This window comes from Venturia canescens, chromosome 10 (genome assembly GCF_019457755.1).
Source record: "Venturia canescens isolate UGA chromosome 10, ASM1945775v1, whole genome shotgun sequence".
Classification (NCBI taxonomy): Eukaryota; Metazoa; Arthropoda; class Insecta; order Hymenoptera; family Ichneumonidae; genus Venturia; species Venturia canescens.
The window spans coordinates 17,167,263-17,194,704 of record NC_057430.1 but is presented as its reverse complement, the minus strand read 5'-3'; the positions used below and the strand labels follow the sequence as shown (position 1 = coordinate 17,194,704).

The window sequence follows — 27,442 nt, the reverse complement described above, 5'->3', positions numbered from 1 at the left end:
ACACAGATGCAGAAGGACTCTATCCCTCTTTCATTTTATCCGATACAGCTGCCACTGTCCAGGGCGATTCAAAACGAGTTTTAAATTATTCTCCTCACTCGCCGCAACGCGATAAAGTTATATATCGATATATGTGTGTGGATCTCGTACATACGATATGCAGGTATCGTGTACTCGGAGTATGAGAAAACGACGAGACAACCTGGAGACAAGGAATATACTCTTTCCTTCTGCCTGCCTCTTGCATCCTCCTTCGTTCCTTTCTCTCTCCCTCCTCCCTCCTTCCTCGTGCAGTATCTTTTGAATGAGTTTATCGCAAAGTGTGACTGCCCCCCTTCTTTCTCGATTCACAGCCAGCACGCTTCTGTAATCGGCCCGAGAGCGGGAAAGAGCAATTAGCATACCAGAGCAATCCGGCTGTTGCTCATTGCAGTATTTCACTGTGTCCGATTCTTTTTACGCGCGTGTACAGAGCGCTGCAAAATCGGTGCGGAAGGTCCGAGCAGGGCTCGACCAGTCGTTCGATTCTGAGGAGAAAAGTCCTCAAGCGTTTTCTTCTGCGATCGAGAGTTCGCGAGTTATTGATGAATTAGTAGCAGCCAATCGGCCGCGCTGCCCTCCCCACCGCGCTCGCACCGCCCACTCCTTATCGGCGCGCCGGGATTGGCCCGAGCCTAACTTCATTCGTATCTCTCGAACGGTACGTCGCAGGGAAAAATGCCCAAGGAATATTCTCTTCAGAATTTCACATTTTTTCTCTCTCCGCCGGCTCGAGAGCGAGTTTCAGGACCTCCTATATACACGAGCGTATTTGGAGCAGTGAGATAATAGATTGTACAATGCGAGCGTTTCGACGAGGTTATAAATGCATACTCTTTGTGTGAATCATAAGAGCCAAGGGAGAGTTCTGTGAGGTCCTATATAACACGTTCTTAAGATACACACGTTTATTAGACGGAATGTGTTCTCTCAGTCACCCGCAGTGTGTTGCATGCATCTCGGAACCACTCCCTTCGTTATGCGCTCGCATTGACGTGGCTGTGCCCAAGAGATAACCGAGTTTAAGGCAGCACCGTCGCAGTGACAAGCTAAATGAGAATTGCAGCATGAAAATGTTGAAATATCGATATTGCTGTTTCGCGTTACGTCATCGTACGTACGTACGTATACGTACGTACGAGTATGAAATTATAAGCGCTAATTTACTTGATCCTGAATTCGATCTTGGAGCTATTTTAATTTAAACGGTAAACAAAGATTCGTATCGTAGGAAATTATTAAGTCAGAATATCCATCGATTCTCTCACTTCGCGGTAACCTCGAGAGAAATCAAACGCTCATTGATCTCGTCGTGACAGACGTGTACCAGACACACCTAATACAAATCGTGACCAACTCACAGGAAGAAGAGGAAAGAGAATGAGAAACAAATGTACCAACGAATGAGAGAGGATGTGTATGCATTGCTGATCACCTCTCCTTGTGGAAAGAAGACGAGCTTTATTCTCCACGAGCATCATCATCATCATCATCATCATTATCATCTAAAGAGTGCAATCGATGCCAACTTCTCTCGCAGTGACGTATGAACAGATCGATCTAATCGAGCGCTGTTTATGCAACTTCTCTCTCTCTCTCTCTCTCTTTTCCCTTCTTGATTCAAAAGCACGATTTGTGCGCGCGTCTGCGCGCGAGTGTTTACAGAAGAGTCCAACGAGTCGTGCGATTATTCTCATCTCGCTCTTCTTTCTCCTGCTCCCCGTTACTTCCACCCTGAGCAAATGTACGGGACGTCCCAGGCTGAAAGATCATTCAGCTCGTCGCACTTACACTCCTCAATATTTCCAAAAAATACTTTATCCCTAACCTGGAAGGGGGCCAGGCATTTATTTATTTTCTCGAACATTCCCTGCTCCGGATCTGAAGCACTTTTTCCTATCTTCGATGTTGCTTCTTCCATGGAAAACGAGCATTTTTTTTCTTCTTACTCTCAGAAAGCCAGTGTTTTTACTGAATCTTCCACTGAAAATATCAGTTGAACACCAGTCGAGATTTCGAAACAGGAATGATGAGTTTTTATATTGGAGAGGAAAGTGCGAGAAGATGAAATCGAGAGACGATTGGAAATCGATAGGAATAACCGGAAGAGCGGAGAGTAATCCACAGACGGAATGGCGAACCCCATACGTGCCACATAATCCGTACTAGGAAGTCTCTTCCCCGTTGTAGAATAGCGAGGAAATAGGTGCATTCGCACACGGAGCCTGAATCAGCTAAAACTTGGGAAGAAGAGGGAGAGAGACGAGTGCGAGGGAGTTGGGCCGAACGGCAGCTCGGGCAGCATCTCGCAAAAGAGCGTTAACGTACTCGCTCGCGCCAACTGGTAAGCTGATTTTATCAGGAAATAAATAATATGAGTTTGCCAGGGTGTTACGGCGAGGCTTTACAAGCGAGAGGGAGCGAGAAAAAGAAAGAGGTACAACGAGAGAACAAGAGGCTGATAGAAGGAGAAAGCAAACTGAGCGAGAGAGAGAGAGGAATAAAAAACGTTGGCTACCGCTAGTTCTTCTCTGGCAGTCCAAGGGATCGTGAACCAACATTCAAAAGCTTTGAAAGTCGCGATATTTAATAACTCGGGTGTCCGATCACTTATCGATCCGCGATCTGCCTCGTATAGTCTCACGTAAAATGTCTAATCTCGCCGAGATACGCGGCTCGGGCATAACCCGTAATTTCATATCAATATTCTATTATCCGTCGGATTACGTCATGCGACGATCAATCAATTAAGAAATTGGCGCTTGTGTACATAACACTGGAGCGAGGTAGACGCGGCAGAGCCGTGTGAAATGAATTTACTAAATAGCCTCGACATTTCTAACTCTATCTCCTGCTCGCGGTTACACGCGCGCTAGTTTAAACACTTTCCACGTACATGTGCAGACGTTTGCTCTGTACTCTTACCAGTGTCCATACAACACGAGATTTAATCCCATTAACCTTACGTTTCGTTCTAATTGCGCTCCACTGCTCCGAGTCTCCGATATTCGATCCTTCTCCTGTCTCTTCGCTTTTTTTTGTCCACTGCAGTTCCCATACTTTTGCGTTGTCCCATATACACGGTACGCCAAAAGTCGTTAATCGGATTCGCAGCGCGTTCGAAGCTCGATGGGAGTCGATTGGTCAGCAGCGGAGTCGAAGCTCGCCAAGAAGAAGTATTCCTGACAAAATTCCACAACTTGGTTGTCCTCAGGGTCCGTTGGTAGTTCCGGAGTGTGGCTAATGGAGCCAATGACGTTGGCAAACTTGGAGCCACCGCACCCTGGATGGAGGAGAAACTTCGGGGCCTCCGCGTCTCTTCTTCCTCTCGCTGTCCCAGCGTCTTCGATTCCTTTTTTCTCACTCGCTGTTATGTAACGTAGCCTTCCGAGTACATGTGCAGTTATATCGTCCGAGATGAAAGCTCTGGCAAGGTAGCAGAGGAGGATAGGGCAGGCATAAAAAGTTGGCGGAGTGCGAAGTGACATTCGATATACCTCTGGACGAGTCGAGACTCGGCGCGGAGTCACGCTATTTTCAAAACTCTATACCCGTGGAACAGTGCGGTGGATTCAAGTTCATAGTGTGACTAAAAGTGTGCACGAACAATGCCTCGCTGGTTTGTTTTTCCGAGGGGGAACACAGTATAGAATTCGATTGAATTTCGAGGTGTCGATAATAATTAGAGAAAAATCGCGTTGAATATCGTCCCGTTTGTGCAAAACAATGATGAAAATTCTCCTCGATGAATACAATAGAGCTGAACGGTAAAATGAATATTTCCCTTCAATGGGCTCTAATTGTTGCCTCCGACCGATAAGAGAAACGAGCAAAAGGTCTTCCGGTGGTTGACGCGCCACCGTCGGCCAAGTAGCGTGCACGTACGCTTAATTTGCATTCTAGTGCGTCCCGGGCCTTCTTACGCTTGCATATGTCTATGCGAACGACGTATTGAAGTAACAATGGTATCGGGGTAGCTTAAAAAGAGGCGGCGAACAAACGGCCGAGTTAAAGGAGAGGAAGAAGAGCTGCTTGTGCAGCAGCTGAAGCTGGGAGGGGGATCGGCGAGGAATACGCGACAATGGGCCTTTTACCTCCCGTAATGTTGCACCTTCCTGTATGTACAGGCTGTTGCAGGGACCGATCTCAATACTGGAAAACTAAAAAGATAATAAAATTCTGGATCGAAAAGTATTTGGGTGAATTTCAATGGGACGAAGCCCTGACGAGTTATTTGCGAGGCAAGTTCGCTCCAATGAGGAGTCTCGGCTGGCCGCCCCACCACGCGGCCCCGAGAGCGTCCCTGCTCGCGCTCCCGATTGGGCCGGACTTCGATGGCGAATAACTCGGCAGGGATTCGTCCGATCGAAAAACACCCAAATACTTTTAGCTCTGAAATGTCGTCCCGAATGCAAAGCTCAGTTCTGCAACGGCCTGTATATCGGTATAGGGAAAAGGGAGATAAAGCTGGGTAGAGTACTTTCTCGGGGAGAAGCGCAGCGCTCATTCTCGCCGATCTTATCGACGATATCGTTGACCCCTGTGGTATGGGAGTTCTTCACGTTCGTTTTAACTCCTTCGCTTCCTCGTAGAGTCCTTTTCTCTTTACTCGTGTGTGCCATGCTCTATGGACTCTCTTAGTCCATACAAAACCACGTCGTTTCGCTTCTTCACTCCTATACACTTTGCAAGCTACTCCGGCTCTTTGCTCAGCTGCTGTTTTACGGGAGCTCAAGAAGAAACGCAGCTCCGAAGGAAATCTTATAACGTTTAAGCAGATATGGACGATACCGACGAGCCTTGCGAGCGATATGGGCACCGGTACAATCCGCTACCGCATGCTTCACTCCATCTTCTTCGGATCCTAACGAGCATTATACATTTCGTTCGTCCAATTTCATCGACCAATATCAACGAAATTTATTAATTTTCTGATACACGATTGATCTGATTTTTTCGAGCAAATTATTCAAGGGATTTATTCGTTCTATCAAAAGTACGAAAAATTTCACGTTCAACGAGGAACTTGATTGATTCAATAAAAAGGATCTATCAACGAATGAAGCGATGGTTCGTAAAAATTGATTTTTCTTCGGGCCCCCCGGCTCGGTGGCTCATCTAATTAAATGAGACCTCGGAATTTTCACTTTCTCAATCCAACGAAAGTAAACACCACTTTTTTCCCTTTCCAAATTCGTATGAGACGAGTGTATACGGGAGAGAAAGAGAGGAGGGTGCGGGACGAATCAGGGTGTAAAATCACACGTTGAAAAGTATCTAATTACCGCGGAATGCTTTGTGGTTTGAGCTCGAAGCCGCTCGGGAGAAGCTCGGAGAGGGCTCTTCGGTAAACACATATTATAACGAGACTTCCTGGGCTCTCCCTCTTCTTATTGGCGGTTCGCGAGGGCCTCTCCGTTTTGCTATGGAGACCGCGGATGCAAGAAGCAAAAATTCACGAAGGATAACTCTCGTGGGCTGAAAGACACACGGCCTTGTGGTGCGAGTTTGCGGAAGAATAAAAAACGAGGGAGAAGGAGATGGAAAAACTTCGTCTTTGCACCGTTCACCGATTGAGTCATGATTTTCCATCGACCATTATTCATCGTTGTTCCACGAAGCCCAAAAAAATCGAGCGAACCAAAAGTGAATGTGCTCGAACCAATCGAAACCAACGTAATTGAAAAAATTAATGCTTTTAAGCGCAAAGTCGTGAGGCTACGAACAGCGAGGTTTCTCTCAGTATCCTTCGAGATTTTCTGCCACTTTTTTGAGACCCTCCTCAAGTGCCTCGTTCGATCGCTCGTAATACAATGTTCAACTTTAAAGCCATAATATGATATGAGGGACTCCAATTATCTCGTGCCTCCCTCGCAAGCTCTACAGCGCACAAAAAACGATCCCTCGGCACTTGATAACATTCATTCAGGGTCGTTCATCTTCTCTCCTATAGACCACTCATTCAATCGCGCTCAAGAGACCTCGAGATAACCATTTGGATGAAAGAATTGATAATTAAAAAGCCATCATACTCCTGCCTCTCATACCGGAACGCGTGCTCAAAATCGTACAAATAAAAATGCTTATTACTGTTATTTCTTCGCTGTTAAAAACACATCAAACTATTATTACGGTACATCAAACCTCTTCATTTTTCACTCACTTTCGGAACATTCAGCAAACAACTGGCCAGCTAATCTTTTAATTGAAATCCAATTACCATAATATTTTATAGAATCATCAGCTTTTTCTCGTCTCAAATTCTTTTATCTCCTGTCTCGACAATCTCTTACCAAATTGGAGTCGGAAATTGGGGCAGGAGCTGAAAATAATAAACAAATCTGTTTGCAACTCGAAGGGAATCGCGATTGAAGCGATTCTCGAAGTTCGGTTCTTCAGCAAGTTTTTTGTACCCACGAAAGCAATGAATTAGTTTGTTTACAAATGGCCAATTGTTCGCTCCTTTTTTTTTTGTTAATATTGACAAAGAGAGAGAGAGAGAGAGGTCAACAACGTCGTAACTATAAAGGAGGTCGGGACCGGGCAATGCAGCGCCATGAGGTCGTGATCGTCGGCATGGAAACGAAGTAACGAGGTTACCAGTCTCTCTTCGTTCCCTCTCGTTCATCTCTCATTCACGCTCACACACACACGAACATCCACATGAAAGAAGTTTGTTCTCTTTTGCCTCTGCTGATCGGCCACTCTCATTCTCGCGCCTGATCCTCCGATCACCGGTCCCATATCGAGATTTATAAATCGCGAGAAAGACCGAGAGAACGAGAGAGAGAGAGAGGAGAGAAACACGCGGACACTCCAATCGATGCTTATCTTCTCCTGTATTTATTTTATGCTGACGTGCACGCCTTCTTAGACGCAATATTTATTGATGGATCGATTTACTCGTTTTGAAGAAAACGTTAATCCGACTGGATCGTATAAAAAGTAAACATTTTTCCAATCATTTTATCTCCTTTTTTCTCTGAAATTGTTTCGATTCTCGCACCTTTTTTCGGCTGGTTTTTCACGCTTGAAAATCGCATTCGATTCGGGAGATCGATCTTTGCAGAAATATTTATCGTTCTTTGCTTTCTCCAACTTCAATTACTATTTACGAGTTCGAGCGACTTGCTTCCGAGGATTTTTTCACTCTTTCCAACTCACCTCGCGTGCTTGGTCCTCGATGCTGCGCAAAACTGCCAAATTTCGTATCGTTGCACGCCTGGACTCGAACGAGGATTCTAGCCTCGTCGCTGCGTTCCCAACTTCCTCGATGAGTCTCCGAGCTCTCGTTACAGAGCGACTGAAAATCGTTCGAGTGATTATTAAAAAAGTCGGTTCAGGAATTTCGAAGTAAAAAAGTTGGATTTTCTGCGACGAACGTTTTGAGGGAACGGAGTTTTTGCTTACCTGACGTAATCGAGATGGGCGAGCGGTGCGGCTCTTTCTTCGAGAATGCTCATCGCCTCGGCGGCGTCTCTCGACGTTCTTCTCAGAGTAGGATCGGTGAGTAGACGATTTAAGGGGGTTAGAGAGCCCGCGAGATTGGTGCACTCTTTGAGCTCGGACATCTCGAGAGCTAATCTGCGTCCGGCGGCTTGCCATTCGCTCATCAAGCTGTCGTAATCCTGAAAACAACATTTTACTGAGCGAACGTGTTTCTCAAGATTCCGGTACCGGGCACCGGTCGTCCGGACGGAATATTTCCATCGAGCTTCGAGGAGCTACAATTTTACGAAAAAACGAGGCTTCCGTTCGTCTTTTCAACACTCTCGCGACCTCAAAACGATTCTCTTCCGACGCTCGAATACCTGCTGGCGCGCACGGTGCTCGATAAAGAACGACGAAATTTACTGCCGGAAGATTCTTCGAGAAGATCCGAAAACACCCACGACGAAAAACCAATTGAATTTCAAAGTGAATTTCCCGCGGATGCATTCCTGTCGCCCAACGATCTTGTTAGCCACTCGCCCGGTGTATGCGGAGAAGTTGAATCGAGATCCCTTGCCGAGACAGCGACATTGGTGGCGTGAGCTCCGCACACACACACACACACACACAGACACACACACGATCAAGAGCAAGAAAACGAAACGTCTCAACTTTGTGCTCTCGCCACGCGTGTCCGTCCGACCGATTAATCGTGGATCGATCGGCCCACGTCGCTCTGGGCGAGTCACACCGGACCGCCTGTGGCTCCATGCTGACATCTTATACATCAGTTATATACCTACGTACTACAACTATATACCGAAGAACGCGCATCCCAAAGGATAGAAAATCTTATTGGAGCAAGAGCTATTCCTCTCGGAGCGATTAAGCAACGCGCCACCGTCGCAGTTCTCTCGAGAAGCTCCAATTTCTCGTTTTTCATAAAATTTTGACAGCTCCTTTGAGCACGTTGTCCCGGAAGGAAGATGAATTTGACAGAAAAATAGTCGATGCGAATCCGACGAAAAAATCCGGAAGAAACTTACTTTCGGGAGAGGAAGAAAAATTCGTTGGAACGGAACCGCATTTGTTTTATTATCAATAACGGGATGCCTGATTTTTAAGGAGGGATTTATTTGTTTCATTACCTTGTAAAATGTGATCCATTGGGCGTGATCGTGACTCTCGTCTCTCCGTTTTGGTAGGTGCTCGTTAATAGTGGCGTCATCAACGTTCAAGGTCTGAAAAACGTTGAATATTGAGAGCATTATTCAGCGATATGTGAATTAATTGTGTGCTCTCTGAGGCATCGAAAAAGTGATGTTTCATTGCTGGAAAACAATGTGTAATAAAAGCGTTCGGGTGAGATGTATCAAGGGGCGAGGATAACGATGCTGAAATCTTGAATTTGGAGGCTTTTATAAAAATCATAAGAATGAAAAAGTTGCAATAAAAACGCTGCTTCGAAACTAAAGTGATCAGCGGCAAAATCCTGGACCGAATTCCAATATCATTACTCTCGATCCAATAATTACCGCGAGTGAACAGCTCCAAGTGGAATGCTGCATCGTCGGGATCGATAAAGAGCAACAAAAGCGAAGTTTAAACGAACGATTCCGTTTAATTTTCCCATGAGATAAGTTTGCACTCGCGCGTTCCAATCAAGCGTATACCAATAAATAGAGATTATTCTCATGGCAACAAAGTGCGAGTGGCATTATTACGAAAGTTCCAGTGGCAAAATAGCGGCGGAGATTTTTTCATAGGTGACAATGGTAAATCGTGGCTTTCTTGGGACCCCCCATCGCTTATTGTCCCAATAATTTATTTACGTGCATATGGGGGACTGGTGTAGCGGTGTACATGGAGTTATTTACTCGGAGAACGAGCGGAATCGGGGACGATGTATCTCGAGAGTGCATGTACACGTAATAACGACATTTGTAACATGCCCCAGTAAACGTTGGAATGATATTCATTGAACTAAACAATAAACACAGATGTACGATGAAATAACGTCGAAGCTTTTGTTTTTTTTTCTCTCCTTCGCGTGTCTGGCTCCACACAGAGCATTGTGTTCGCTGTATACGAACGCGGTCTCGTGTGCAAATGTGTGATATAAATACGATAAATATTTATTGTATTGGGCATCGAAGAAAAAGTATAATCGAGTGTGTCGCGTTCGTGTGTGTGTGTGTGTGTGTGTGTGTTGGTCCGTATAAGAGCAGCAAATGAATCGGTGCTTCAACAATCGCTTTCAGGAGCCCCACGCTCCGTGCGCGTACGCGTATCGTGAATTTTTACGAGTTCTCTTTCACGACTCTTTCGAGAGACTTTCGTCTCGTCTCTCGTCGTCAGGCCGTTATAAAATCGGCTCTTTCCTCGAGACTCGCGAACGCCCCCCGGTGCAACGCGGCTCCCACTCTATTGGCAAATGAAACCTATTATTCTGCACATACTCGTGCTAAATCCGGTCTCGGATGATTTTCAGGAGCCAGGATTATCGACACTTTTCCTACGGACTTTCTCGATCGCTGGATTTTATGGTTTTCGGTAATTGGAAAACGGCGCTTTCGATTTTTCATCGTTACCAGCCACGTTTTTTCTGGCTCGTTGATCACTCTCGAAATTTCTGACTGTTACCTTGACTCGACTCCTGGACAAATGGGGCTCGGCCAATCCCTCCGTTCTCAGCAGGCGCAGTATCAGCACTCGAATTACGTTGATCTTGTCCTTGAGGAGGACGAGAGCGCGATCGAGCATCTCCAGGTCGTCGGGGCTCGCTCCGTTCACGAGAAAAGTCCACTCCTCCTTCGTTCTGTCGTCACTGAAATCATCGACATCGATATAGAAATTTCCTTTACGAAACACAACGGAAAAAGCTGTTTTATCGGTCAATTAGATTTCGAGTTTCGAGACGACTCGACACGAAATCCGAGCCCACACGCGACGGCCCATGCCGAACGATGCGATCTCCTCGAACCCGCCACGATCCGTTGGACCCATTTCCAGTAACTGAATTCGAATCAAAACCAATAAAATCACGATGCGTTTACGGATGCGTTCGAACCCGGCAATGAGACAAACGAATGAATATTCAACGCCCGAAGTTACGCGTGCGCATCCGACAAATGCGTATTCGGGAAGATCGAATGCTCATAAAAACTCATGTTATCGATCGAGAGCGAAGCGCGAGTTTGAGGCTCATTGAAACGCGGGCGTTCTCGAGACCGACGTGAAATTGAAACGAATTTTACGGGGTCATCGAAACGTGAATAATTCCTCGTTTATTAATAGCCCCGCGCTCGCGGTCACGCGAGTACATATCCGTGCAAAGGATTTCAGCTTCTCCGATGCATCATCCGAGATATTTACTCGAAGCTGCGAAGTCACCGGAGGAGGAGGAGGAGGAGGAGGAGGCAACGAGGCGCAGAGGAAGGAGAATTAAGAGGGAAACGAAAAAGAGAATAAGAGAGAGATGAAAGGATTGATGCGGTCTCATAACTCATGCACAGAAATGCGGTCAGGTGCGCACAACTGGATCGTTTCGTGTTAATATATTAAGGGGGGTAGAATGATCGGTGGTCTTTTATCGCTTTGGGGATCTCGAATGTCTTGTGGGGAGGATCGTTTGTCGCGTTGGTGCGAGTAAAGCAGCAATCGTTTCTCGATATTTAAAGAGCCTCCTTCCTTATTTTTATTTGGCGAATTATTTATTTCCCCCCCCCCCCCCCCTCTCGCGAATCATGTACTCTGCTCGCGGATGCTTATTTTCTTACCTGCGAAGTCGAACGAGGTAGAGAATGTAGGCCGCTATTTCCCGGGCGCATAGGACCTCCTTCCTGTTTGCCGAATCGGGCTCGAACTCCAGGACGAATCTGCCGTTCGAGTCCGCGTAACCTAAAACCAACGATCGACATTAACCACAACGACTTTTATCAACCTCGCTCCGCGTCTCGCTCCTCCGAGTCGTTATCCTCCGAATACACGAAGCGCAAAATCAACGGGCCAACTAAAGTCTCCATATTTCTGACAAACGTCAGTTACCGCGCCCGGTGACGAAGACGAAGTGTCCGACCGGCCCGAGGGCCACGTGTGCGGCCCCGTCTCCCGGTACAACCTCCGGAGAGAGACAGACAACACGTGCGCAAACGGCTCGCGATCTCATCCGGTAGAAACGGCCGTGGCGAGACTCCTCGGTGCGCGAGGGCCTTAATAAATTTGCAACAAGAGAGAAAAGAGGAAGAAAGACCGGCAGAAACTACCTTCTGGCGATCCTCCGTCTCCTTTCCTCTTTCTCCTTTCCAGAGAAAGATAGAAAGAGATAAAGGCCCCGGCAGCGATGCACTAGGCGCCCTCGTACGTATACAGTTCTTTACGGTACTTCATATCCATATTATTCGTATATATGCACACAGATTTATAGTTGTGTGTATTTATGTACAGGTAATATATAAATCTCTGGGCAGGATCGATGATAATTCATACCGGCACCTCTATGTAGATTATCGACGACCATTACGGCGATAACGCGACTATAATTCGCCACACACTACGCAATTCTCTCTCTTTCTCTGATTGCGAGTTTCTATTTTCTTTCTCGCGAGATCTCGACAGCGACTGTGATGTGTAGTGTAAGGGAGACAGAAAGTCCGCAAGTGTTTAAATTAATGTGATTTCCGGAGTGTGGTATTTCGCCAGGTTATTCATTTCGTTCTATTAAAACTTTAGTATGTTTTTTCGAAAAAACTTAGTCGTCGATGAAATGCAACTTTCCTTTGGTCCCGAAGCTCCAAATTTTGGAGCTTCGGAACCCGAGGAATTGGTTAATTAAATGGTCGATCCCCGCAAGTAGCTGGAGCGTTTGCTCAAAAATCGGTTTTGACAACTGAAAAGTTGTGAACGCGAAGATTATTCATCGATGCTGTGTTGAGCGATGACGAATCGTGGGCGATAATACTCGGGAATAAACGCGCGCGCGCGCGCACCCAGGAAGAGACTCGTCTTTGGGCGTAGCGTGGAAAATCGCTTCTCATTTCTCGCCCTTTGCGCCATGCGAAAATTCGTTGACTCGTAACGGTTCATTCATGGGACGAATAAATGTCGTTGGAGAGGCTAATACTTCCGGTGTATTATTCGTTCGGGAAAGGAGTCTATTGCAAGAATGATTTATAACTAAACGCGCGCTGTGCACATGAAGACATCAAAGCAGATTGGACTGATATAAAAGGCAGATGTAATAAAGTATCGGATTTGTGGGGATAGGAATAGAGTCGTCTCTCGATGGAAGCTCCGCCGAGGAATAAACTCACTTTTGGATGTAAGTATAGTGAGTGAAATCGCGCGCGCGAGCCCGCGTGATAATAAATAACGATATAATGACGTGGAGTAATTAATACGATAATTTGAGCGTATCCGAGCGAGCTGAGGGGTCGCTTAAGTACGTATTCATGCTTCTGCATTTATATATACCGTCGCTGGAAAACTTTAACCTCCATTAACCCTGAATCTTTCATGCTGCTAGCACTCTTTCCATCGAGTACGAGCACACATATCCGCAAGTAGGCTCATTTATTTAAACGAATCTCAGCGAACAACACGCTCGAATCTATACCGATATATTACGAGAGTTTACGATATTCGTACACTTTCGTTTGCACACGGAAAACTAAGAGCGAATGTCTCTCCGGAGGAGTTTCGATACGGAACGGCACCTTCTCACGCGAGAGGCTTTTCGATTCCAAATTTATTGTCTCTTCCCCTAGTACGAGGAGTTGGGAATCGATGTCAAAACGCGGAGTTCCAAGTTTTCGTTAAATTCTTCTCCGTTTGATAATCTCCGTCGATTTCGAGCTCGAATCGTCGAGCGCGGCTCGCGAGCGGCGCGCAAAGGAATCTGTTTCCACGAGGATTATCCGCACAGAAACTCGGAAAATTTATGACCGATAAAGAAAAGGCGGTTGGAATATTGCCGATGTTGTTGTCCGAGGAGAGGAAAGGTACGCTCCGGAAAGTGGGCTCGTGCTCTACTCGCCTCTTACACCGCTCGTGCTCTCCTTATGGTTGCATCTATTCGAGGATGCAATTCCCAACTGCATAAGAGTGCACTGCACTTAATAGTACGTACACACATAGGAGCGCCGCGTATACGTTCGTGCGTGGCTAACGCGCGGGCCTCGTTCAATTGCCCGGCTCTCTGCGCTGATAACCATAATCACGTATGTACGCTTGTCCGTCCACCACGTGTGTTCGAACTCATCCACGTCACCATTCGCATTTATATACATTGACGTCGACGAGTATGAGAAACGCTCACGCGTGATTACGCGCCCAGAATATAATCCTACATTTTATTATTTTTATAATTATTGTTGCTCGGATATATGGGTCATTCGTCGTCGAATCTGCAGCCCTCCAGATATCGGGACTGTGCCATTATTCGATTTCCTGTAGACTGAGCATCTTCCGAGAACCGAAGAATTCTGCTGGACTGAATGAATTTTTCTAGAAATCTTAGTTTATGGCCGGACGATGCGGTGCATTGGAAAGAGGATGAAAAAACGCGAGAAATGTCTGACTCACAAAGTCGCGGAGTGACAAAACTCGGCGTGGCTCTCGGGGTGCGTGCAACTTTTTATTCGAAACATGCGCGCGGCTGAGAGATTCGTATGTGTGACCGCGGTCTCCGTACGCGCCACCTCAACGGCTTAAGGAAATTAACGATAGTGAGGAAATACAAGCTCGTGGGATTCTCCTCGGCGATGATACCTCGCGTTCTCGTATCTTGGGCTTTCGTTGCTCTCTTCCTTTTTGATAGATCTACAGGGTGTCCTGCACCAGGCGATTATACGTCGGTAGCGCAGCATCTTTTCTGAGGAGACTCAGAAAAAATCCCAAGTTTCTTGCCTTCTTTCCGTCGTTTCCCGGAGCTCGAGTTCAAAACTCAAAAAAAGTTTCAAAAGCTCCAACATATTTTATTGTTTCTCAGCCGCTCCAAAAATCGAGGAAAGTACGACGACAAAAGTTGCCGAAATTTCCAGCTCCTTTTCTCATCCTCATTGCTCCCCATTTTCTCGACCCAAAGACCCGATTCGTTCTTCGCTGACCTTTCGGGCGATTCGAGGCCGCTGACCATGCTTGAATTCTCTTCGAGATTATTGAATGATAAGTTAACGAAGACACCCGGTATTTATGTTTATATAAATAGCGATATAAATACTAAATGTACGTTTGAACGTGTACATATTTGTTATGAACTCTCATCTGGCTTGATGTCTCTCCGTAACTGCAGAGTGAGCCCCCGTGGCGAGTCTCACGCCCCCGCGTTAACGGACGCCCATTACTATTTACGAGTAGAAACATTGAGGCTTTATGCATAAGCGAGAGTGTAAGAGAGAAAAAAAGAGCGGAGAAACGGAGAGACGGAGAGATTCCTCTTTGGAAGCTTCCTTCTTCGGCGTTTATTAATCGCCCTCCTTTCTTGCGCCGGCGAGTCCGCGCCCTCTCTCCTTCGCATTCACGCGATTCCAAACTGACAAACGAACAACATCGATCCACCTGTGGCATTACACGCGGCGTCTATGTAAACGCGGATTCGCGCCGAGGGCGTGCTCTCTCGCTGCGTGAACCAAAAGCGTGAAAAGCCGAGTGAGCTCACTTTTATTTTCGTTGCAGTTACTTTCTGTAGGAGCGAAGAGAATGCGAGTTCGCTTTTTCCTGCGTTCATTGAAAAATGGATTTTTATATATGGATTCGTTAAATTTTCGAGAAACTCGTATACCAGCAGGCAAAAAGATCGTGGCGAACAAGAAATAATTTACGGAGTGAGATCGCGAGCCGCGCGTCCGGATTGTAACTAAATAATTAAATCCAAGTTTTAATTGACGAGCGTTTCTCGCTTTTCTCCGCGGAGCGAATTGACTGCGTTGACCGGGATGGTTTTGACCCGGGACTTAAAATCGTTCCACTTCCCACGATAAAATATCGTCCGTCCACATGGGCGAGAATAGTTACGATGAGTAGCTCGTGAAAAATTCTACGGCGTTTTCACTTTTTCGCGTTGAAATTTGAGCGGAATTAATATGATCGAGCGACCGATGTCAAAAAGAAGGAAAAATTTCAAAGTAATGAGAAAGGATGCTTATTAAGAGGGTCGAGAGTATCGGGAATGTAGTGAGAATCGTATAAAAGTTTGATTAATTGAATAAAGCTGAATGATTTATTTAACAATTCTTTGGAATCCTCTCTCTTGGATCTCGACAAATAGCTGCCCTCTCACGACTCACCGATATACCTCAAAGACTTTTGTGCAGTCGTTGCGCGCGCGGTGGATGATACTCGAAGCGAGTTTCCTTTCATTTTCGAGATGATTATGAGCTGCGAGAAATTCTATGACATTTATATCTATTCGTTCGCGGTGTGGAGGTGCGCGCTTTGATCGGAGAAAATAAGGCGGTTACTCCTTGTCCAGAGGTTCTCCGAGATCGTACCCGAGAGGAACGGGGCGGGAGAGAGGGGGCAAGATTGAAGAATGGCAGGAGTTGTGAATTTAGTCCCTGGCGAGAAGCCGAGATGGAGCTGGATTACGCGATCTTTTACGAGTAGTGCAAATGAGACGAAGAAATATTTGAAGCTTGTATACGCTTATAATAAGACGTGCCGCCGAGGCATCGATCACTCCGCGGACGCGCGAGAGTCTCCTGGAATTATCGATCGGCTACGGCATAAATCCTTTCTCTCTCTCTCTCTCTCTCTCTCTCTCTCGATTTCATCGAGCTGGAAACGGGCAGTTCCACGTGTCCTGGGATCTGGGTCGCATCCTGAATTCTACATCGCTGTATATGCGCGCTGCCACACCGCGTGCATCGTCGCGAGTATATATACGCACATCGGGGTTGGAGCGTTTGGTACGAGAAGGACCTGCCGGGCGGGATGATTCACGAAAGATGCGTATTTTGCGTCCTTTCCACTCTCAGGCTTGAACGAGCGCGCGCGTGTGCGCGTGTGTGCTCGAAGATCGGTGGCCTCGACCGCGAATAAGACACCCACATAAAGCTTCGTGATATCTCAGCATCATTATACAGCATCCCATGCACATTTTTTTATAAGCATAAATTGCAGGTGAGCTCGCCGTCTTATTTCTATATATACGAAGGCGGCGCGTGTGTGCGTGCGTCTTTTCATCGATGTGCATCGGACTCGTACGAAAGATATCGGGGGCGACTCGCTAAGTATCTACTCGTCGATACTTTTGTATACGTACGCGCGGGCGCACGCTCCCAGCAAAGTCCGATCCTCGCTCGCAGCGACCAGCACTTACGTCCCTGTCGCTCCAAACCCTCCGGATGTGTGTTATTTTATCTCCGTTTCTCTCGCAAGATCCCACACGATATAACTCGATTATCTCGATAAGTGCGTTCGATCGATAGGAGCGCGGCAGCAGCAGCGAAACTCTCCGCACACAACATTCTCGCGTTTCGCACCGTCACTTTTCTCTGTGCACGCACCTCCAAGCCGAGTGTGTAGAATGCACAGGCCGATATACGCACGCGAGATTAATCTCGCCCAGCATATCCAACACATCAGCGATTCAAATTTTCTTGCGTCTCCACGCACGCTCGATTATATTATCGAGAGCGAACGGAAAATCGAACTCAATTTCCGCCAGATATTTACCTCCTTTTTTTTATTTCTACTATTTACATAATTGTTTATCTACGTTTTTCAGTGACTTTTCTACGATTGAAGAGCGCGCACTCGAAGATGCTGGGGAGTGTCTCGCGAAATGCGAAACGAATCTCGGAATAAATCTAGCTTTAAACTAGATTTATCTGGTGGAAACAAATTCGCGTTGTTTTTCAACTTTTGCAAGCTAAAAAAATCGAGTTATTATCCCTCAGATGCGATGCTGAAATCCGGAATCTGCTTGCCACGAATTTATGAAGTTTGTCACTAAAATCTCGATAAGACGATCGGCCCATTCCCATTCGTAGGAAAAGGGTAAACGATATAAAGATAAAAGCGCATCCTTCGGTATTTATCCCGAGAAAGAAACAGGAGTGTAAAATCGGCGAGTGGAGCAAGGTCCATTAGAATAAATAATCCGAAGGTAGGTTTCGACGTTCGGGCGGGAGTGACGCGAGTTTTATAGAAGGCGAGACTTAATCCAATAAAATCTATGCGCGTGAATACGCGATAGAGCTAAGAAAAAAATGCCAAATCCACGCCTCCCGCTTCATTTTGCATAAATATTTACACGCATTATGCAGAGAAAAAAGTAACATGTATAACGAACGTGTGAATAGACATGAGCAAATATAAATTCAGCGTTGAAGGTTCAGGTATCGGGGACTTGGCAAATCGTAAATCAGATCTTGGGATACTCTCTCGAGGAAAACGAGTCGAGAGGTAAGAGGGGTTGTTTGCGAATGTCACAGCGTGTATACAAAGCCAGAGAGGGAGAAGAGGAGATGTTCTCTCTCTCTCTCTCTCTCTCTCTCTCTCTCTCTCTCTCTCTCTCTCTCTCTCTCTCTCTCATTCGTGCAAAGATAAGTTTACGATGTCGTTGGCATCTCTGGCAAGCGCCCTCGGAGGAAGAGTGTTTAGCAAAAAGCATGAGAAAAGTGGTTATAACGTTGCCGAAGAGTCTCCAACAGCTGGAAAAGCCGAGGATGCTGTAAGAAAAGGAGGAAGAGAATGAGAGAGAGGCTCAAACGCGCCCTCTCGTAGGCGTTCTTGCGCGTATATATACTCGTCCTTCCGCATCGATAAATTCACGTAAATTGTGCAATGCTCGAGAGTAAAGGTGTCGCGTAATGTAAACGAGAATTAAATTGTCCGGTGCAAGCATTCTCCTGGGGATAACGTCGCCATTCGTTTATTCGCTCGATTTCATTACGCGATCGATTAGTACCGAGTGTAAATATTCAAATAAAGGTGTTGAGCTCACCAGGAAGTTTGAGGCCACAATTTAACACGTGATCGGGCAAATCGTGAACGCTCCTGGGCGTCGATATTTCTTCGACTCTTCTCTTTGTACCTGAAACCCAAAAATCCACATTAGAGTTGGTGAAAATTTGGCATTTTCGTTATTTCAGACACTTCGTTATCACAGAAACTATCAAGTGCGCGAAGGAGGGATCAATTATTTGATTGACCCCTCATTGGAGCACATAAAAGTACATTGTTGAGTGATCAATTACGATAATATCACAAATTAATCGATACTCAAATTAATTATGCTCATTTATTTATAATAAAATATACTCTCTCAAGGATACATCGAGGATGTAGCGATCGGTGCAATTGACCGCGATTTCTCCACGGATTTAACGCTCTCGAACCCTGTCATCAGTTCCCCCATAAAAAATAATGCACATATACGCGAAGCAAAATTACAAAAGAGAAACTCAAAAATCCCACCATATTTTCCTTTCTGCCGACGAGTTGAAATATTTTCGCAAGAAAATTGTTGTGCCAGCGAGAGTATATCGAGACCAACGTCGATCGAAAATTCCAACGTCGCAACGTGCCGAAATTAACGATCCTCCATTTTGACAGTTCTCGTCCACCCAGTTTCCTGCTCAAATCTGAGCTCGACAACTCGCACGTGAAAACGTGTACGTAAAAACGTCACACTTCAATTTCGTTGCAACGGACTCTTGCGGAAGCTTTTCGTATATAAACAATTATTCGAATGTGTTGCGCACGCACGGAAATATCTCGGAAATGCAGCGCCTCCCCATAAATATTGAGTCTACAGATATACGCGTGGATGAGTAATTGCTGGAGCGTAATATACGATAGACATAGGATATGGGTACGTGTGTACAGCAATTTCAATTAGTCGAGAGAGTCTCTAGAGCCGAGCGATAGCTACGACTAACACACATTCGTTTATATCCGTCCATAGATGTATAATTGTGTGTATAACAACGAGAGATATACCGCGAAGCCCTTCCGAGGCGCGTTCGATCGTCTGACTCGATAAATCAGCAGGAATAAAGCGAAAGAGCAGCCTCGAAGAAAGATAAAGAAAGAGAGAAAGAGCTGAGAATTCTGTCGGTAGCAGAAGGAGGATAATTGCGGCGCACGCTTCACCCTTCTCTTTTCATCATCGCGGTGTGCACCTTCGAATATACACGCATATATATATGCATCCACGTATATATGTAGATTTGAATGAAAGAATAATCAGCTCGGGACTTTCATTCAAAGGAAGGAAGGAAGGTCTGATTCGAGGATTCAAAGCTCTCGCGCGGTAATTGAATTTTTTACGAGCGCGTTTCCGGTTCCGAAGGTGCTTAATGAAATTCTCAACGTTTGCCTGCATCGGTTTATATGGATTTTGTTACATTTGTTCTTATCCTCCTTTCCCTGCCAATGAATCAATTTTATCATTCTTTTAATATACCTTTGCCGTTGCTTTTCGTATTTGAAATTTAATTAATGTCGCGTTAGTCCCGTGATTAATTGATACATTATTCGTGGTGTAAAAGGCCTCGGGAAGTCTTAACACACACCGCTCATAAATACGCTGATTAATTTAAGGAAACGAAGCTCGATTTACCGGTGAGCCGGCAATTCGCACCGCTTTCGTTACTCCAGTCTCTTAATTACGAGACTCTTTATATTCCCTGCTGGTAATGTTACGAAGAAAATATCACAACGGCGCGATCCGCCGAGTCATTCAACTCGAATTTCGGGCCTCTGACTCTCGGTTCTTCTCAGCTTCCATGGCAAAAGTCACGATTAATGCACTCGTTCGATTGAAATCTTCGAAAGGTTAATTTTCCCTTATTCTTTATTGGATTTTCAAAATCGTCGACGAAGAATTCGATTTACAGGATTGGGATCGGTGCTTTTGGAATTTTCGAGAGTTTTTATCAAAGTTTCGCATCTGAGTCGCGCGACGAGGATTCGAACGTCCGCGACTCTGTGCGGGCAAGGGACTCGGCGAAATTCCCGGTAATTCGAGGGTGTTCCTTTCGCATAACGACGTCGAAATAAAAAGGTTCGTCAGATGAATGGATCGAGCTCGGAGTTATAAATTTGCGTGTTAATCGGCGGAAACGAGAGTGCGGCTTTCCGGTTTCATTATTTCTCTTATTCAGCCCCCGCCCGTTCGCCGATCTTCCATGTTTTTCGGTGTTTTTTAAAATGACTCGAACGCGAGCACACCGGTGAGCATAGCTTACGGACGCAAGCAACACGAACGAATGTGTTTGTACTCGGGGGGCTACAGTGTAGTGGACTCGTAAATTTGTTTGAACGCGCGAGCATATAGAACTCTCTCAATCTCTGTCTAACGAGCCGTGTAATTCGTCGAGTTGGTTTTTATTCGCTCGATGAGTTCACGAGCAGCCAATTTATATTTCATCTCCCGGTATACCCGAAAGCCTTTTTTGTTTGCTTCGCTAAATTTGGGCCAAGCACATTTTATTGTTCGTAGTCAGAAATAATTATGATAACAACGATGATATTAAGTGGGGAATAATGGAACGATTAATTTTTCGTCGAAATTAAAGGACTCGTGGGGACTTTGAACCTCGGTACTTGCTGGCCGCGGACGAGTTTTTATGGCATGAATTTCCGCTGAACTATGAAAATGCAATGACAATAAAAACCGAGCTTTTGCCGGGGAGGAACTCGATAAATTAGAACGAACGCTTAAATAGGAATGAAGATTTTTCACGAGGCGTCGACACGTGCGCGCAAAAGAGGCAAGGACCGGATTACGACAAAAAGGAAAAGGAGTGTGTTGACCCGCCGGAGCGACGCGATGGGACGACGGCGTCGGCGTCGGGGGCGCCGAACGCTCCGGTGAAAGAGTTATTCACATGTGTGTTGCGCACACGAATAATATTACGTGCGAAAGAGCGAGACGAGAAAGAGAGACGAACCGCTGCCGCAGCAGCTCGCAAAGTGCCGCGAATTTGCTCGGGCAGGGTGTGGCGAGAGAGAAATCTTGCGAGAGGCAAACGAGAGCACGCGAGAGAGACGCGGGCGAGCGTAGGTGGCCGATGAGGGACGTCCGACGTTCTCGCCTCTCGAGAGATCCCAACATCCGTGGTAATTGCGACTATTAATTCGATTAACGCAGCGACAGACTGATGAATTTTCAGATTCAATTACCCGTACACTTTAATTTTATCCTTCGAGACAAGCTATTTTTCTAACATTTATACAGAGTGATACAAAAATTGGGCTTTCAAACTCGAGGAGCGAATAGTTCGCGACATTCCGGAGGGAAAAGTCTTTAGCGATTTTTTTCTCCGATCCACCCTTCAAGAGTTATCGATCGCTCGGTGACAGCCAACGCCCGTGGAGCGATAAGCACGCGCCACGCCCCCTCCTTATCGCCCCACCGGATTGGTCCTTCCTACTTTCCTCGATATCTCATAAACCATTGATCGGAGATAAAAATACCCAAGAACTTTTCGCCTGAGAATTTCGTGTTTGTTACACATTCGATGCAACTCGATGGCTATTCCTTACGCGTACACTCGTCTCGGTGAATTTTTTACAGTGTGCTTTTCTCGTTGCGTGCTCTTTCTGCGAAAGAGCTCGCAAAGTTTCATCGGTACTCGCGCTCTCGTGATCGGTGGAAAGAGAGAGGAGAAAGATCGCGAACACGTCGACGGTGAAGGCACATAAATTTATTTCATCGAATCTCTTTATTGCCCAGGCGTGGGACGATCTTTACGTCGCGTGTGGAGAGCACTCGCGAACTCGTTTCATACTTGCGCGATATTTCACGTGCATATTATATTTGACTTCATATATTATTATGTATCTCATTTATTTAAACGTAAAATCATTTTATTTATCAACGTTGCGCAATCATTTACTGTTATCTTTAATATTATAATTTGTCAGATGATATTGCTTCCGTGTCTATATCGAAACGATGCCAGCGAGATCGCTGTTTTATTGACGGGGATCGCGATCGTCGTCAAACTCGTCCGGATAAAATGCTCGTTTCGCAAGCCCATTATTTTCCCAAGTTACGAAATCAGTCCATTTACATTTCTCTATTTAAATACCGTTTCGAGTAATTATTTACCTCCGAGAATTCATCCCCATAATCAATTCGTTTTAGACGAATTATGATATCTTTTTTAATCGTCGAGTCGATCTATCCGCGTGTTAATCGTTATTTAATTGCTCCCCGCAATCCGAGACTCTGGGATTAACATTGGATTCGATCGGTATTCGTAAAGTGTGAAAGTCTCCGAAAATATGTTGAATGAGGATTTTTATTGATGTTCCGAATATTTGGCGTGATTGGAAAGCAAAATTTGTTATCGACGACCCTCTTTATCTGGAAACTATAGAAATAAAAAGGTGGAAGAGTAGAGAGGATTGTTGAAACTTACCAAAGCCCATGCGAACTTCTTCCTCATCGTCGCTGTCGATGTGCTTGATGCCGGCGATTTCGAAGGTGCGGGAATCGTTGGCGGTAGAGTGATGATTGGGAATGCCGCATTCGCATTGCTCGCCACCAGCGCCAGGGCACTCGCAGGCTTCGGCGCCGCATTTGCACCCGAGAAGAGGATCATCGGTGTCGATGTTGCGACAAGCCGGACAAGGGAACACGAGATCGTCCAGATTGACGCGTTCGATTTTCCGTTCAACGCTGACGACGAGGGTGCTGATTAGATCGGCGAGATCGTCATTGTTGGTCGCGATGATGGTTTCGTCGCGGAGGAGGAGAGTCTCGATGCTGTGATTGGAGACGCTTCTGTTAGTGTTTGCCTCGGTATCGTTGGAGGGAGCACCGGTCGTCGAACAAAAGCCGGACGAGGTGGAAGATTTGGTCGAGCAATCGTACATCGTCGAATTGTTGCCGGTCAAACTTCCGTTTATCGCTCGCTCCAGAGCAATCGGACTTTCGAGATCTTCGATCTTGAGAGATCGACCGGAAGTCTCGAGGCTAGAGGATATCGGGCAATTGGTGCTCGCCTCTTTCCACTTGTCGATACTCAGCGACGCCATTTTACAAAGTCCCGTATGACACTTGGCGATCTCCTCTGAATAACTCGAGTCTCCCTCCAGCCCGGAATCCTCGCTCTTCAGCATCTCCTCGCGCGTTATCGTCATTTGCGAATCGTTTCTCGTTCTGGCGCACTTTTCAACATGATCCACGCAGTCCTCCTTCCCTCCCTCGCTTCTCCAACGCTCGCTCTCGCACTCGTAACGATCTTTCGAGCCTACCGAACTCTTTTCGCTCTCACGATCCTCGCTGCTGCACGCGGAACGCGAACGCGTCGACTCCTCCCGCGATCTCCTGCGCGGACGCGACTTGGCGCTTTGGTTATTCGACAAGCCCAAACTCGAACTTGCTGACTGGGAAACCACTGCTCGACCGCTCGAGCCTCCGCCGAGAGATTTTCGCGTTGGGTCCCGCCAGTCCATGAACTCGTCCTCGCGGTCCCAACCGAGGATCCCTGGGGACCGCATCGACGATCGCCACACCAGGGCTATCTGCATATTCGTTCAAATTTAAATCAGTAACTCATCGTCGCCGCGACGTTAGCGGAATCCCCAAACTTGCCTTTCAAAATCAAACAACTTTTGAATTTTCATTCATTGAACGCACCCTAAAATTTTTAATATTTTGCCAAATTTTCAGTTTTATAATAATAAGTATTGCAGATACTGAAATTTATCAGTATAAATATTTATGCCGCATTCTGGCATAAACATTCGTACGGGAATTTTGTCCGCCTTTGCCGGACATTTCTTTTAAGCATGAATATTATTTAATGTACAGAAAAATTCAATTTTTCTCCATCATAATGTCACACGAATCGGAGCTCGTCGCCGCGTTGTCGTAACTGGACGATAATTTTTCAAATTTAATTCTTTCGGTGGAGCAAAAATACTTTAAATTCTTATTCGAAAGTAAATGTGCGTCGGTACTGAAAAAATCTCAAAGTCACGAGCAGCGACTCGAGCGAAGAAAAATGTTTGTACTCTTGAATGAGCAAGCGAAATGACTTTAGTTTGTAATCGTCGCAGCAGAGAGCAGGTTGAATGAGGCTTGAGCAGGGAGTTACCTCGACGATATTAAATCCGTCGGCGTTGTCCCCGATCGGAGAACTCGTATTGGCCCCCTCGATAGCGAGACTGTTGCCGATACTGTTGCTTCGTTGGCTCGTGGCTTTTCGCACGCAGAGATAACATTCCCCGTGTCTCAGGGTTGATGCCTCGAGTTCGCCAAGTTGAAGCACGAGTCCGGTGCCAGAAAGAGTCAGCGGCCAGCCATCCGGTACGATGCACTCGTTTCTCTGCAATCAATCATAATTTTCCGTTGAAATTTCATTGAAAGTATGATTGCGTCACGTGCTCGCGTGGGTCACCGACCGGAGACGGCAAAAAAAAAAATGCTTGATCGAGCATAATTTATCAATCACATTAATCGGCTTGACACATTCGAATGCTATAAAAAAGCTGCGCAAGACACTTCGTTTTCGGGTGTGACAGAATAACGAGAAACGCATGACAAATTCTTCAATTTCGAAAATGATTCGATGCAGTTCGACGTTCCAAAAGTAAAAGAATTTTTTCATTTCGCGTTTCTCCCGCGTTCACCTCGAATAACTCAGATTTCTCTGAAAGCTCCGTTCTCTCGACCTTTTTTAAAACACTTTTATCTCAAGTTCTTTCGTAACAAATAAGAAAGAAAGAAAAAAAAGAGTATTTCGTTACACGATCCGTGCAATGCGAACTGGAATTTAATCAGATTGAAATAAGTGTCTCTCCCTCTCGTCCCTTTGCAGTTCTCTAATTATCTCCCCTGTCTTCCTCTCGCGTTTCGTCTGGCAACTGCTGGAAAACGAGTACGTTCTCTCACCGGGTGCGCGCGCGGATACACATTCGGTTGAGAAAAGGAATGCGAGAGTTTGCCGCTATTCGCGATTGTGGGGGACACTCCCCCGCTCCTTTTCCGCAGTGTTCGAAGGATCCATAAACGTAGGAGAATATGAAAAAGGTTATTCGACGTCCAACAGACGAGGAATAAAAGTTCACTTTATTGGAAAAAAGGCTCTTTCGATCGGATCAAATTTATCCGCGTTTAAAGGCGCGAGATTAACGTCGATGTGGGAACGGTGAAGCGTGCGATAAGCCGGACAGCAGAAGTTATAAACGAGCCTTAATTTCCGCTTACATTAATTCAATGACGCCCGCAACGAAATATCCGTCAGGATTAATGTCAGTTTAGTGAAAACCGCAATTAGACAAAATTCGTCAACGCTTAGCTCTCGAGGAATTAATTGGTAGGTTGAATTGGCTCGCGAGCACAGTCATTGACTCGGGCAGCACATTCGAGAACTCATTCACACCGTTCGCTCACGTGCGCGAGCGATTCCACCGTTTCTTTTCGTCTTTTCTTTTCCCATGTTTATTATTCTTATTTTAATACAGCTGTTTCTTATGTGCATGAACGTATACCGGCACCGGTGCGAGACTAATTAGACTTTGCACACGTATATTACATTGATAAATGAGAGTATAACGCCACGCCCACGAGTGACCGGGTGATCGAGTGGCTGGGTAATTGCGAGTCCGTAATCGCGCCTTGGTTCGCGGATCGTCGGGAGGCTCGAAAATCATCTCGAAGATTTAGCCCGAAGGAAATGTTTCTTGATTCGCTCTATCTTCGCTTGAGATTCGTATTCGTACAGGCGCTTACAAAAGTCGTGCTCGAATGCTGTGGGGCTGAGAGGTGGCGAAATTCTGAGGAGAAAAGTCCTCGGGCATTTTCCTGTACGACCCTCCGTTGACGAGATATCGAGTGAAATGTGAAGGACGAATCGGGTGCGCGGAGCTGGTTCCGCCCACTCTCCGCGCATTGGCTGTCGCTCGATGAAGAATATCTCGCGAACGGTGCCTCGGAGTAAAAAATTTCCAAATACTTTTCTCTCCAGAATTTAACGACCGACCCACGCCGCTCGTCTCCGGCGGCTGGATTTCTTAAACGTTCACGGATACATCGGTGTACGGAGGGGCCCCGTAATTGAAAAAAGTGGCGGAGCAGCGCCTCTAAATGGAACGAGAGACGCGCGACAAACGGAGAGATTCTCGAGATCTTTCCGCGGCGCGGTCTCTCACCCGATCTAGCGAAGCATGACCGCGGCGTGTCTCTTGACGCGATTACGGCACGATAGGACAGGGCATTCGACAGCTATATACGTATATATGAATGAAAGGATGGATAAAAATCCGTGTATAGTTGACTTGATATCGTGTGCTCTATCCGAACCGAGGTTCGAGAGAGTCAACAGGAACTGGCCCAGATTCCATTGTAAGAAGCTGTTTTGCAGTGTTGCAAACACACTCAATGTTCCTCCCGCGATAAAAAAAAAAAAAAAAAAGAAAATCAACGTATATAAATACGTATATATCGAGCTAAGCTGAGAAAGGGAATTGAGGATTGCCTGCTGACCCAGAGGGGCCCCGAGAGGTCCGCCATGACGGGTGAAATTATCGCGAAATTTCATCGGCGAACGACTCGCCATAGACGCCAATTCCGTAACTATAATAATACCGCGCGGGAGGTAAGAAAAATTCTCGTGAGAGGGAGAGAGATCGTGGTGGAGAATTTTTCTATAGTTTCTCTCCTTTTTCATCGATCTCCTGCGGACGGACGTACACGTGCAATGGTCTTAAGGTCCTCCGGGAGGTTTCAGCGTGATATTGCCGATCGAGATTCAAATCTTTTCGATAATTGTAATAAACTGTTGGCTACGAGGAGGAGGACGACGACGACCGGCGGGCGAGGGGACCGAGGAGAAGAACGAAGAGGAGGATGATCCTCGAGGGATATTCGGTGACTCAAGCCGTAGCATTAACTCGGCTGCTGGACGAAAAGCCACGAGGTTTCTTTCGGCTATATCTGCGGATAAGGATCGCGATAATTACACACCTTCGAGACCGATAATTAACAGCTGGCGGGCAGCCCGATGAG

At 46.1% G+C, this 27,442-nt stretch overlaps 1 protein-coding gene across 2 annotated transcripts in view; it reads right to left on the bottom strand.

The window, feature by feature from the left end:
- Pura (Puratrophin-1-like) overlaps nucleotides 1-27,442 on the bottom strand; it is a 152,008-nt gene that overhangs the window by 39,061 nt on the left and 85,505 nt on the right. For both annotated transcript variants that reach the window (XM_043430087.1, XM_043430088.1), the window contains exons 4-11: nucleotides 24,531-24,761; nucleotides 22,848-23,955; nucleotides 18,419-18,508; nucleotides 11,250-11,370; nucleotides 10,114-10,297; nucleotides 8,619-8,711; nucleotides 7,450-7,667; nucleotides 7,204-7,342 (exon numbers count right to left, since the gene is read on the bottom strand). In XM_043430087.1, coding sequence (XP_043286022.1) covers nucleotides 7,204-7,342; nucleotides 7,450-7,667; nucleotides 8,619-8,711; nucleotides 10,114-10,297; nucleotides 11,250-11,370; nucleotides 18,419-18,508; nucleotides 22,848-23,955; nucleotides 24,531-24,761 — 2,184 coding nt within the window. The remainder of the gene's footprint in view (nucleotides 1-7,203; nucleotides 7,343-7,449; nucleotides 7,668-8,618; nucleotides 8,712-10,113; nucleotides 10,298-11,249; nucleotides 11,371-18,418; nucleotides 18,509-22,847; nucleotides 23,956-24,530; nucleotides 24,762-27,442) is intronic.